The sequence below is a fragment of the Spermophilus citellus genome, assembly GCF_964194105.1.
Source record: "Spermophilus citellus genome assembly, chromosome: 18".
Taxonomy (NCBI): domain Eukaryota; kingdom Metazoa; phylum Chordata; class Mammalia; order Rodentia; family Sciuridae; genus Spermophilus; species Spermophilus citellus.
The window spans coordinates 51387373-51401882 of record NC_138200.1 but is presented as its reverse complement, the minus strand read 5'-3'; the positions used below and the strand labels follow the sequence as shown (position 1 = coordinate 51401882).

Genomic DNA, 14510 nt, shown 5'->3' with positions numbered 1-14510 from the left:
CTTTGGATTCCAGATCCTCCTGCCTTAGCCTCCCAAGCTACTGGTATTACTGGCATATAATGCCCAGCTAGTCTTGATATTTTTGTTGCCTTTATTTCTTCTTCCATTGCTCCTTGCTCTTGTGGGTTTATGCCTTTATAAAAATTGTTGTTTTAATGGTTTTTTAAGAGGTTCACAATCAAATATAGGTGTTCAATTCATCTTTCTTTAGAAATCTGTTATTTTATATTCTGTTGAATAGATTTACTGGCAGTTCTTCTGACATATTAAGGTTCTTTCCAACTTTTAGCTATTACAAATATTGTTGTAGTTAATAACATAACATACATGTGTAAAAGTAATCTATAGAATTTTTTGTACAAATAGGCAATTTTTATTACGAAAATTTTTGTCAGATTATTTCTTCATAGAAGTTATAACAGTTAATACTCTTACCAGTAGTGTTCATGAGTATGTTTCTCCATACTCTTTTTTTTAAAGAGAGAGACAGAGAGAGAGAATTTTAATATTTATTTTTTAGTTATCGGCAGACACAGAATCTTTGTTTGTATGTGGTGCTGAGGATTGAACCCGGGCCGCACGCATGTCAGGCAAGCGCGCTACCGCTTGAGCCACATCCCCAGCCCTCTCCATACTCTTTTAATCTTTACTAGATGAGGAAGATACCTGAATGTAGCTTTAATATTAATTTATCATTACAAGTGGGATGGAGAATTTTTTCATGTGTTTAGGAGATACATGTTTCCTATCCTATGAACTATCTGTTCATTTCTTTTCCCTACTTTGCTATTTCATTTTATTGTGTTTTATTCTGGGGCAGGATTCAAATCCAGTTTCTTTTTATAAAATATTTATTTTTTAGTTATAGTTGGATATAACAGCTTTATTTTATTTATTTTTATGTGGTGCTGCGAATCGAACCCAAGGCCTCGCACATGCTAGGTTAGCCCTCTACCGCTGAGCTACAACCCCAGTCCAGTTTCATTTAATTTCAGTGATGCTAAACCATCTTTGCAGATTCTCCTCTTAGGATTCTCCATGATCTTGTCATAGTTTATATTCAAGTCTCATCTTTGCTGCTTCCCTATATACCATTTACCTACTTTTCTATACTACCATTGATTTTTAATATTTCATTATAATAGTTTGACCAATATTATTTCCTGGTTTTTGATTGCCATTGGGTGGGACATACTAGCACACACCTATTTATCCTAATGGCTCCAAGGCTGAGGCTCCAGTATCAAGAAAAAATTTGATTGCCATGGTTTTACTTCTGGCCTTTTTTCCTTTGTGACTCCCTCACTCCTCATTGTTCATGGTTCTGAGAGAGCTTTCAAAAAAATTTTCTTTAATGATGCCAGGTGTGGTGGCACATGCCTGTGATCTCAGTTACTTGGGAGACTGAGACAAGAGGATCTCAAGTTCCAGACCAGCCTCAGCAACTTAATAAGACTCTGTCTCAAATTTTAAAAAGGTTTGGGGATGTAGCTAAGAGGCAGAACACTTACCTACCAGTTGTGAGGCCCTGAGTGTTCAATCTTCAGTATTGATAAAATAAATTATGTGATAAGCATATTAGTTTTCTTGTGTTATGATTTATTGATTTTGTATGGTGCTGGGAAAGATCTTCACCCCTTAATAATATTGAAATATCATAGTTTCTTTTAGAACATACATGATTTTATTTTTTAAATTTAAAAGTTCATTTTTACCTTATTTTTATGTAGACTGTCAGATATCTATATTTTTCCCAGATGTCTCCCCAGTTGTCTTAACATCATTTATTGAAAAAAAATTCCTTTTTTCTCCTAATATTAATTGTTCCTTTTATCATATATGTTCTATTGACAATTCTGAACTTTCTCTATATTATTTAAAGGAAATGTAAAGTGGATTATAAAAATTGATTATTTAAAAACTCTTGTCATTTTTACATTATAGGAAAAAATACCAGGAGGAAAGTATAAGAGTAATATTTCATCTATGAACATAAATATTCAGAATACATTGAAACATCTCCATGCAGATAAGATTGGAGGCACCAAAGCAGAAGATATGAATAAAAGCCAGTCTAGACAGCTCCAGAGTTATAAATCCTGTGGAGTGATGTCTAAACCTTGTGCAAATGATGACCAAATGAAGACACTCTTAAAGAATACTAATCCAGTTAATGCTTGCTATAGGGAAAGTTGGCAAAATAAGACTTTATGTAAAGCTAATTCAAGCTGCAATCAAAACATATGTGAAGAAATGACTTTTGACAAAAAGAATTCTATTTCTCAATCAAGGTATAGTTTAATAATTGTAACATTTATTCAGCCGACATTTATTATGTGCTACTCTATGCCACACTGTTAAATATTGGGGATATACAAATGAGAAAACATGGTCTTGGGAGGATCCTAAAACAGGAAATTTTGGCAAAAGAGATTGGATGAGGAGGTGGGCCAATTCATGTAGCACCTTGCATGTCATACTCAAGATTTTTGATTTTAACTGATAAGGTATTAGGAGCAATTGAGTGACATAATCAGATTGAAATTTTAGAAAGTATACTAATAAAAGAAAACCTAAATGAGGCAATTTACTCAAAGTATTAGTGCAAGCATATCTGCTGGCAATGTGGCAAAAAAAAAACCAGTTTGTAACAGTATGATAAAGGGAATAGGCTGTGGTGAAAATCTAGTTTGGCATTGCCCTTTTGTTTCCCATACTTCATTTCCAATACATACCCTTTCTCCCTCAAAGTTTAGCCTAGAATTGTAGCTTTTCTTCTTAAACCCTTTTGTATGGTCCAATTCTGATGGTTTCTGTGCTTAAGAAGATGAAGAAGTTGTGGTCTGGGCAGGTTGCAGGATAAAACAAGTATCAGGAAGATGAATTACACCATAACCACTCCCTTTGGGCATGGTGGCACATGCCTATAATCTCAGTGACTCTGGAGGCTGAGGCAGGAGAGTCACAAGTTTGAGGCCAGCCTCAGCAATTTACTGAGCTCCTGTCTCAATAAAAATTAAAAAGAGCCAGGTGCAGTGGCACATACCTTAATCCCAGCAACTTGGGAGGCTAAGGCAGGATAATTCCAAGTTCAAAGCCAGCCTCAGCAATTTATTGAGGCCCTAAGCAACTTAATGAGACCCTGTCTCTGAATAAAAAATAAAAAGGGGCTGGGAATGTGGCTCATTGGTTAAGTCCCCTGGGTTCAGTACGTGGTACCAAAAACAAAAATAAATGAATAAATAAATAGGGGTTAGCGAAGTAGCTCCCTGGTAAAGTGCCCCTTGGTTCAAGCCTCAGTACCAAAAAACGAAAGCAAACTAACAAAAAAACTACTCTTGATGTTAGTTTTATTTTTGTTTTTTTGTTTTTGGTATCAGGGATTGAACCAAAAGGTGTTTCATACTGAGCCACAGCCAATGTTAGTTTTAATTTGATTTTTTAGGATGTGGAATTTCAAAGCAGTGAGATATGTTTTGAGGCCAATTCTTGCCCTCTGGCCCAAACCTTCTACCCATACCCTTCTTCTTCCTTTAGGGTTGACTGTGTTTCTGTGTTATTAATGCTATAATATTAATGTCAGCTGAGTTATTAATGTTTACACTTCCCCTCCTGTGTAGTACTTTCTACAAATACATGTGATAGATATTATAGTGGTACTCTTGCTTCATCTGTCTTCTATCTACTCTTGACCTTTTTGGTATTGTTATTGTGACAGTATAGTCAAAACTTATATTTATTCATTAAGGATTTATTCGTCACTGACACAAATGTTTTGGCAGTCAGGAATAATTTTGTTTAAATGTTTATTTTTTAGTTATAGTTATCAATACTTTTATTTATTTTTATGTGGTGCTGAGGATCGAACCCAGGGCCTCCCACATGCTCAGTGAGCGCTCTACCGCTGAGCCACAACCCCAACATCCCCGCCCCAGAATTTTTAAATGCAGGTCCTTAAATGATTATTTTTAATATACTTTGCTATTCCTTTTTTTACTCTCGCTAATTTTGTTTTCTCCTTTTGTACCCTCCTTCCTTTCTTCCTTCTTTTCATAATCTTATTCTTCTTTGTTTCTGCTGACATCAATACTGTTGGCCCTCTGAAGGAAGTCTTGTTTAACTTCATTTCTAAAAACAAGGCTATGACTGTTGCAGACCCTACTTTGGCAGAAGTATTAGCTTTTTATTGCTACTACAAAATAACTAAGGCAATTAACTTAGAAAAGATTTATTTTGGCTCATGGTTCTAGAGGTTACAAAATCTAAAATGGTAGGGGAATGAAGTACCTATTGCTTTGGGTCCTTTGGCAAGGGCAGCATATTATGGTGGGATCACCTGGTAGAATAGACCACACCGCATGAGCCACAAAATAAAGAGGATGGGCTTGGGTCCTATAGTCTCCTTCAAAGGTACACACCAATTGACCTAAGGACGTTCTACAAGTCCCTTACTCAAAGATCCATAGCACCTCCTAATAATGCCAATCTGGAGACTAAGCTTTTAACACATACACTTTTGGGGACATTCAGTATCCAGAGCATAGCATAGTATATTTTGGTAGATCCTGGCTCCATACTCCTGCTTGCCCAACACCCAGAATCACGTCACTGCTTACAGAAATATTTGTCCACCAAACAGTTACCTTTATTTTTAATGATCTCTTATCTATTTTCTTTTAGTGACAGTTTTTTTAAACATCCTACTCATACTGTAAAAAATAGAAAGCAGCAGATACCAGTAACAGGTATGTTTTTAAATGTTTCTTGTTTTTCAAGAAAACAGATATTTAGGTGATGGATATAGCTAAAAATTTACATTGGTATGTCTGCCCTATGAATTATAGGCCACACCTTTACCTTTCTGATGTAAATGCCTGAGAAATCTTTTACTGACATCCATAATCTTTTTGTTAATCCAACCAAGATGACTGGTTCTATAGTACTGAGATAAAGTTATGAAAATCTTGAGATTTAATAAATCTTATAAATTTTCATGTATCAAAAAATCATGCATTTTATAATTTTTTACAGATCCGTTTGTATTATGTTCAGACATAATAAATAAGGAAGTTGTCAGTTTTCAAGCAACTGAAAATTGTTCCAAAATATTGAAGTATAGGTGTTCAGGTAAGTATTTTTTAATTGTAATTATTTTATAACTGAAGCATTATATGATATTAAATAATAACTAGAATTTATAATAGTTCTACCTTTGTGACTTAAACTTCATTTCCTTTGGATAAATGACAATCTGGAGCATCAAACATTTAAATTAATACTCTTATTACCTATATCATGCTGAGCTCCCAACATTTGTTTACACAAAACAATGCAGTTAATACCTCTTTATAATTTTTTTACTGTCTTGTCACAATATCATCTTTAAATTTAACTTGATTGAGCAAAACACAGTTTTGCCTTCAGAGAGCAAATATGTATGTATTCTGGATTATGTTGTAAACATTATAGATATTAAGAATTAATGCCTATTTTTATTTATAATAAATACATTAATGTTTCTACTGTCCCATGCCCCATTATTATTTTTCTGAAAATGCTCCACAGTACTTATCCATTCCTTCTTTCCTTCACACTCCAGTATTTTCTCTTTATTCACATTTACTGCGCCCATCTGCTCTATGAAGAAAATTGGGGTTCAGCTCAGAACATCACTGTTCTTCTATTTCAGATGAAGATATTTACCTCTGTTATGCTAATGCTGATGGCTAGCCATACTCTAAATCCTGTATCATCTTTTCTTCCCACTCTAATAATTATAAAATCTTTCTTGTCATTTCCTTTCTATCCAATAACTTTATTTGGGCCATTTAAACTATGCTTATTTTCCCTTATCTTAAAAAGTCCAAATACTTCATGTGATTCCCTATACCCTAAAAAGCATTCATCCACTCACTTTTCTTTCCACTATTTATTGCAAGATTCTTCTCTTGCTGCTTTCAAGTATTTATTCCCCTCTTAACTCTCTGAAACCTGGATCTTTTTTCCTACTTTCTCCTGAACTTTAAATGTTAAAGCTTATCTGAAACCTTTTTCCCCCTAAAACCTGTGATTTTAAAAAATAAATTCTTATCTACTTTAGTATCTCCGCATTGTTAACTACTATTCCTTTAAATTTCTTCTTCTCAGGAGTCTAAAGCTACATTTTTCCAAAATTTTCCACCCAGGCTCCCTGGAGCTCTGTAATGAACTCACAAGAGTACTACACAATATTTTTGACTTAATAAGGGAAATATAACAATAATCAACATTTGATGGACAACTCATGAACTCCTAACTCAAGGTAGTTCATAGTTTCAACATTAGATTGTGTCACATTCCTCTAGAGGATGCCAAGTCTCTCCCTGGCCCTACCCCACAACTGGGAATTGAATCCAAGAGCACTCTGTCACTGAGTTATACCCCCAGCCCTTTTAATTTTTATTTCTTTTTTTTTTAAAGAGAGAGAGAGGAGAGAGAGAGAGAATTTTTTTAATATTTATTTTTTAGTTCTCAGCGGACACAACATCTTTGTTGGTATGTGGTGCTGAGGATCGAACCCGGGCCGCACACATGCCAGGCGAGCGCGCTACCGCTTGAGCCACATCCCCAGCCCTAATTTTATTTCTTATTTTGAGACAGGGTGTCACCAAGTTGCTCATGATGGCCTCCAACTTGGGATCCTCTTGCCTTAGCCTATCAAGTTGCTAGGATTATAGATGTGTGCCATAGGATCTTTTATATTGCCCAGGCTGAGCTTAAACTCCTAGGCTCCAGTGATCCTTCTGCTTCAGCTTTCTCCGTATTTTTGGACTATAGGCATATGCTTATATGCCTGGTATAATAATACCATATGAAGCTAGGTTTTTAGAGGTTGTTGTCATGAAAAGCAAACACCACATGAAAATCAATGTGGAGGGCTGGGTATGTGGCTCAAGTGGTAACACGTTCACCTGGCATGCGGGGGCACTGGGTTTGATCCTCAGAACCACACAAAATAAAATAAAGATGTTGGGTCCACCGAAAACTGAAAAATAAATGTTAAAAAAAAAGTCCTCCCCCTCTCTAAAAAAAAAAAAAGGAATGAAAGTTATTGAATCATTAATTTACTCCATCCAGTGTTTGAGAAGTTATGCTGTCTATAATAAGTGTAATTCATAAGAATAAAATACAAATTATAGTTTTCTTTCAATTTAGTTGTATTATTTTTTTCAAATGGCTGCTAAGTCATTAGAACACAAGTAATTAGGAAGCTGTTTGGGACCTAACAGAATGGTTAAACATTTCTTTTGGCCTGGGAGTACCATGAACCAAGAACCTCTGATCAGAAGTATCTACTTGGTGGAGCGAATGCTCTGTAACTATTAACCCCATTTCCTTCATCCCTTAGTTTGAGTGATTTTTTCCTGGTTGTTTTCCTCCCTAGTGACCATTATTCATATCAACAAACATTATGTGGCAGATACTAGGATAAAAGATGTACAGAAGTTGGTTCTTATTGCTTTTTTTCTTACTGCCAAAATTCTGTAGGTGTTCTCCTAAGGCATGATCTGTAATACTTGCTTAACTCTATGACTTTTGTTCTATCATGTCTCATTTTACTGATTTTTCTTTTTAAGAAATTATATTTAATTAATTTTATTTTTGTGTGTGATATTATGTTGTAACCCCAGGGCCTTGCACACATTAGGCATGCATGACCAGTGGTTAGTGTCCCCAGCCCTTTAATGATTATTTTCAAATTTGAGTCAAGATATTTGGCTTCTAAGGGCTGGGGATATAGCTCAGTTGATAGGATGCTTGCCTTGTATGCACAAGGCTCTGAGTTCAATCCCCAGCACTGAAAAAAAAAAAAAAAAGAAAGAAAGAAAAGAAAGATATTTGACTTCTAGCCAGATACAGTAGTGCACACCTGTAATTCCTGTGACTTGGGTAGCTGAGACAGGATCACAAGTTTGAGGCCAAACAGTGAATTAGTGAGGCCCTAAGCAACTTAGTGAGACACTGTCTCAAAAAAAAAAAAAAAAAAGGCAGGGGATGTGGCTCAGTGATTAAACACACCTCCTGAGTTCAATCCCCAGTACAAAGAATGAATAAATAAAGTTTTAACTTCTACCTTGGTTTATAGCATATTCTTCCACTTTGAGTTGTATCTGGGACATACCACTTCAAGCTTAATGTATCCTAAACATCTTTCTTCCTCTTAAAGTTACCCCCAGCAACTCAGTTTCTGTCAATATTGTTACTATTCTTCAGGTCTCCCAGACTATAACCCTTGAATCATCTATGACTATTCTTTCTCATTTCCCAATTTCTGGATTTTTTTTCCCCTAGTACTGGGGCTTGAACACAGGGCCTCACACATGCTAGGTAAGCATTCTACCACTGAGCTCATCACCAGTCCAGCCAATTTCTAAGTCTATCAAATTTGGTTCTATATTCTTTCCTACATGGGACTTTTGGCTTCACGCTTAAATTATTTCAGCAACTTTCTAGCAGTCTTTTGTTCTCAAATATCTCTAAACACCAACTATAGTATCCATATTGCTGTTAATTTCTTAATATATGTTTTTTATCTTATCACCATGCTAAAGAACCCTCAGCAGTTCTCTGCAACTCACTGACAATCAGCTCCCCCACCTGGCTTTCAAAATTGTGTAGATTTTTGTCCTGCTTCCACTTGCTAAATTGTACTGAATATTTGCTTGCTTTCAGTGCCAGAAATATGCTATGCTCATTCCAAACTTTACCATTCAATTACGGAATTACTTGAGAATTACTCTAAAATTTTCCTTTACTCCCATAAACTATTTATTTAGTTAGTTAGTTCTGGGGATTGAACCTAGGGGTGCCTTACCACTGAGCTACATCCTGAGTTATTTTCATTTTTTGAAATGGGATCTTGCTAAGTTACTGAGGGTCTCACCAAGTTGCTTCCCTGACCCTAAACTTGAGATCCTCTTGCCTCAGCCTCCAGAATTGCAGGGATTACAGGCATGTGCCACTGTGCCTGGCCCAGCAGTTCATTATTCATCAAATTCTGCCAATTTAGATTAGAAATGTCTTGATTCTTCCTGAAACTGTCTTGTTTCAAAATCCCCTAATTTATTTTCTAGACTATTAAAGTAACTTCTCAAGTGATCCTTTGAGGGTCAGATGACCTTTCTCCAAAGACAAAGAAATCATGTCTTCTTCCTTACTCATAAATATCTTTCAGTTCCTCCCCATTACCTTAAAGACAGTTAAAAATTTTTAGCAGGGCTTTCAAAACCCTTCTTGGTCTTTCTTTGCAAACTTCCCCAGCTTTATCTTCTCTTCAACACTTTTCTTATACTATATCAGAGTACCTATGAATCTCTGAACACACAATGCTTTTTCACACTTTTGTGCTTTTGTTCATGTTTATTATATCCAAAATGCCCCTACCCCAGTCAAAAATCTGCATTTCCAACTTCTCATCCTTTAGGAATAGGCCACAAATACAATTAGGTGACAGGCTAATGGATAACTTCATAGTAGATGGACGTGGCTGACATGACTTGACTCTAATTTCCATCTTAACATAAAAAAAAAGATGTTCCTTTTAGTATGTTACAGAGAGGGACACAATACTACCTGTTAGGAATTCTAGCAAAAATACCCAAATGTTTGAATCTGATCAATCATCTATATCTAATTACTGGTTTATAGAGTACATGAGAACATTTTAAAGGATACAACTAGGATGCACTGGCATATCCTAGCATTTGGGAAACTGATACTAATGACACAGAAGGAAGAGAGAACTGGTAAATTAAAGCAACTCATTGGTAGAGCACATGTTCAGCAGGAGTGAGGTTCCAGATTTTACCCCCAGCACCACAAATAAATACATAAATAAAAGCATCTTAAAAAACAAACCAAATGTTATGGTGGACTTAAGATTATGATTCAGACAACCAGTTGTTATGGGTTTTTTTGTTTGTTTGTTTTGTTTTTAGAAGAAAGAGAATTTTTAAATATTTATTTTTCAGTTTTCAGTGGACACAACATCATTATTTTTTTATTTTTATGTGGTGCTGAGGATCGAACCCAGTGCCCCGCATATGCCAGACGAGCGCGTTACTGCTTGAGCCACATCCCCAGCCCACAACAACCCAGTTGTTTTTAAAAAAGTTTTGAAATGATTGGGAAGCAAGGAAGAAAAAATGATGAGATTTAAATACTGATTAGAGTATGATATTGTGTGTGTGTTTAAAAGAGCTCTTATTCATGAGGGATGCAAACGAAGTATTTGCAGATGGAATGATACTTTAATCCAAATTCCAGTGTGCACTTGGGGACAGAGTAGAATAGATGGAGGTGTAGATAAAATGTGATTAGCCATGGCTTAATAGTTACTGAAGTTGGGTGATAAATACATGAGGGTTCATTATACTCTGCCCTTTAATCTCGTGTTTAAAATTTTCTGTAAGAAAGAAAATGTTTAAAACAGACAACTGTTCTTAATGATCACATCTCCTGGATGTCTTCCTTCAGAGCTGGCAAACTAGATGCTCTTTTTCTATATCAGTATAACTGTTTGTTAACACCTCTATCTCAATATTTATTTCATTGTAGTGTATTTGTGGTCTTTACTATTTTGCATGAATTGGAGTTTCTTGAAATATGTATAGTTCCTGATTTAACTTTAGTTATAATCATATAGATATTTATTTTCATAGATGTGTTAGTGCATATTTTGTAACATCTGTACATCACTTTGATTTGTTTTCTTTTAGGTTGCATAGCAGTAGGAAAACCCCTGAATAGCCGAAATTTTAGCAAGCTCTTGCACTCTTGCCCATACCAATGTGATCGTCACAAAGTCATTGTGGAAGCTGAAGACAGATATAAAAGTGAACTAAGGAAATCACTTATCTGTAACAAAAGTAATTAATCCAGCAGCTTTAAAACTGTAATTATGACTATACCTTCAAAGTGTCATCTAAAGCAGTATGTATATTAAAAGCTAGATGGTAAAATAATGTTGAAAATCTGTCTAAGCAACTAGTAATTTAAGATGTACCCAGGGAGTAGACATAGTCTCTTGTGGTTTAAAACTTCTTCCTTGGCCCACCTAAGTATTTCTACTAGAAGGGAGAAAATGGAAATATACTAATAGATTAATATGCTATTTCTCAGATTGAAACTCTACATATGCTAAATGTTTTTTATATTTTTCAGAAATTCTGCTGACCCCACGCAGAAGACAGAAACTCAATAATGAATCTACTACTCCTGGACAAATAAGTGAATATATTTAATTTTTAAATAAACTTAAATTTTGTATATTTCTAAGATGAGAGCAGCTGAGTCATTATTCTCAGTCTCATCATTGTTGGGCTCTTAAATGGGCTCTAATGAGGGTTATATATCTCTGAAGAAAAAAACATCTTTTTTCCCTTTTTAATGGTGTTTGCTAACCTACTGCCTGCCAGCTGGGAAAGGAGAAGGGGGAAATGTACATGTATTAAGCACCTGTTCTGTATTTGGTATTTTATAGAGATTATTTCCTTTAATTCTTATAGTATAAGTTAGTAAATAACAGAACTTAGACTCAAATGTAAGCCTTTCCTCCAGAAACCTTGTTCTATCCTTTAGGTCACATTTCTTTTTTAGGAACAAAATTGCTCTATGTACAGGTGCTTTAGAGACTTTGCAGAAAGTTTTTGTTCATAATTATAGCACTTCAAATGATCAGAATTGAAGAGACAGCCCAGCGCTGTGGTGCACGCTTGTAATCCAGCAGCTCAGAAGGCTGAGGCAGGAAGATCGCAAGTTCAAAGCCACCCTCAGCAATGGTGAGGTGCTCAGCAACTCAGCGAGACCCTGTCTACAAACAAAATACAAAATAGGGCTAGGAATGTGGCTCAGTGATTGAGTGACCCTGAGTTCAATCCTCGGAACTCTCCCCACCAAAAAAACTGGAGAGACAAATAGCATAAGCCTTTACTACCCTACTTAAAAATCAAAATGCTTCTTTAAACAGTTAATTGATGGAAATTTTAACTAGTGTTAATGTTTCAGGTTTATCACCATTCAACATATATCAAAGAGATTTAAAAACATTGCCATTTTCTTCTTTTCATATGAAGCTAGTACCTGCAGAGTAAGAATAAGTAGTTGAGTACATTACTAGTCAAAGTAATGTGGAGATTAATAATATCAATAGAACCACTCTTATTTATTACAGAGACATTTGGACTTTACATCTAGGTAACATTTTGCCTCACATAACACTTATTTGGCTATTTTCAATGCCAAAACCTCAAAAGAAATTTCAAATTTACCTTATAGATCTGGGCCTTTTATTAAGTTAAAAGTTATACATTTAAATAAAATTTAGTATAGTAAGGTGGGCCTGGTAGCACGTAACTGTAATCCCAGCAATTTAGGAGGCTAAGGTAGGAGAATTACAACTCAAGGCCAGCCTTAGCAACTTAGTGAGACCCTGTCTCAAATAAGAAAAAGGGCTAGAGATGTGGCTCAGTTGTTAAGAGCCCCTCCCCCAAAGTATAGTAGCACTATAGAAGAGCCCATTTTTTAAAATCATTTTCTGTAGACACTTAGAATATGTGTATTTTTATTCATAAAGACATTTTTTAATAATTATTTTTTTAGTTGTAGGTGGACACATAATATCTTTATTTCATTTTTATGTGGTGCTGAGGATTGAACTTAGTGCCTCACATGTGCTAGATAGTACTCTACCACTGAGCAACCCCAGCCCCAAGACATTTTTTACACTTTAAAATCTTATTCTTGATAAGGTCTCAACAGCAAATTATTATTATTATTCTTATTTATAAACATTTAAATTGTAGATGGACATAATAACTTTATTTACATGGTACTGAGGATCAACCACAGTGCCTCACATGTGCTAGGCAAGCATTCTACAACTGAGTCACAACCCCATCTCTTATCAGCGAATTAATAGTAAGTTTTTCAACAATCATGTCTTCAAATATGTAACAACTAAAAATTTTACAAAATAAGAATCATCTGTAAACCCTCATGAAATGGGCAGAGATATAATTATACATTGATTAATCAGAGTTATCCTAAATACTGTAACATTCCACTATAAATACTGTGTATCTGTGTTGTAGGTCAGACTTACTTTAGCTGAAACCAGTTGATAAGTTGGTCTGCTGTTTTAGATTTCTAATAAGAGCACTAAACTGTGGGTAGTGGCACATGCCTGTAATCTCAGGCACTTGGGGGGCTGAGGCATGAGGATTGCAAGTTCAGGAGTAGCCTGAGCAACTTAGTGAGACCCTGTTTCAAAAATGACAGGGAGCTGGGTGCTGTGGTATACGCCTGTAATCCCAGCAGCTCAGGAGCCTGAGGCAGGCGGGTTGCAAATTCAAAGCAAGCCTCAGCAAAAGCAAGATGCTAAGCAACTCAGTGAGACCCTGTCTCTAAAAGAAATATAAAAGAGTGCTGGGAATGTGGCTCAGTGGTTGAATGCCCCTGAGTTCAGTCCCTAGTGCCTCTAAATAAATAAATAAATAAATAGCTTTACTCTCAACAAATATTTAGTGATCACTGACTATGTTTGAGATACTGTTCTAGACACTGGGGATGCAGTGGTGAATAAACTAAACAAAAATCTCTGCCTTCATAGAGCTTGCATTTTAATTTATAATATTAAGTATTGTTACTTACATTGATTTCTCAGCCTGTGGTAAAATTTTATTTTCTTTTTTTTTCTTTTTGTAGTAATGGGGGTTGAACCCAGGGGTGCTCTACTACTGAGCTAGATTCCCTTTATTTTACTTTTTATTTTTATGTGGTGCTGAGGATTAAATCCAGTGCCTCACACATGCTAGGCAAGTGCTGTACCACTGAGCTACAACCCAAGCCCTCTCTAGCCATTTTTATTTTAAGAAGGGTCTCACTAAATTGTCCAGATGGGCCTTGAACTTGTGATATCCTACCTGTTTCCTGAGTAGCTGGGATTACAGGCATGTGCCACCACACCCAGCTTTTTTCTGTCTTAAAAAGTATAAACAGTGGCTCTTAGAAAGGTGGATATATGGCCAACAGTCTTGTCCTGCAAGGGTAAGAATTTCTAAGGATGACCCAGCACTTTGATACCAGTGCCTCCCAGATAGCAGCCTCAAGGTGAAATATAAAACCTCCTCCTTGGATTGGGGGTGTAGCTCAGTAATAGAGCATTGCCTAGCGTGTGCACGGCTATGGATTTGATCCCCAGTACTGCAAAATAAAACAAAAAACTACTTTCCAGCATCTACCTACAATAATTCCATGACTTATGATTATATGAGTTACTAATGAATTAGGTTTGAAGAATACTGCTTCCTAGTAATCATCACCAGAAGATATTTGTTTACCAACTATGGATTCTTTGTTTTAGAAAGTATCCCTAATCCAGATAGTCAGGCCACATAATGGTGAAGGAAGTTTCTATCTTTTTGAGTTTTGATCAAGCTGAGCACCCATATTGGTAGTGAACATGTTTTGTA

At 35.7% G+C, this 14510-nt stretch overlaps 1 protein-coding gene across 1 annotated transcript in view; it reads left to right on the top strand.

Moving 5' to 3' along the window:
• TERB1 (telomere repeat binding bouquet formation protein 1) overlaps positions 1-14510 on the top strand; it is a gene marked incomplete at both ends in the record, with an annotated part of 44204 nt that overhangs the window by 28461 nt on the left and 1233 nt on the right. Inside the window, 5 exons of the mRNA XM_081274643.1 lie at positions 1945-2291; positions 4681-4745; positions 5032-5127; positions 10758-10907; positions 11203-11268. Of these exons, the coding sequence (XP_081130769.1) occupies positions 1945-2291; positions 4681-4745; positions 5032-5127; positions 10758-10907; positions 11203-11268 (724 nt within the window). The remainder of the gene's footprint in view (positions 1-1944; positions 2292-4680; positions 4746-5031; positions 5128-10757; positions 10908-11202; positions 11269-14510) is intronic.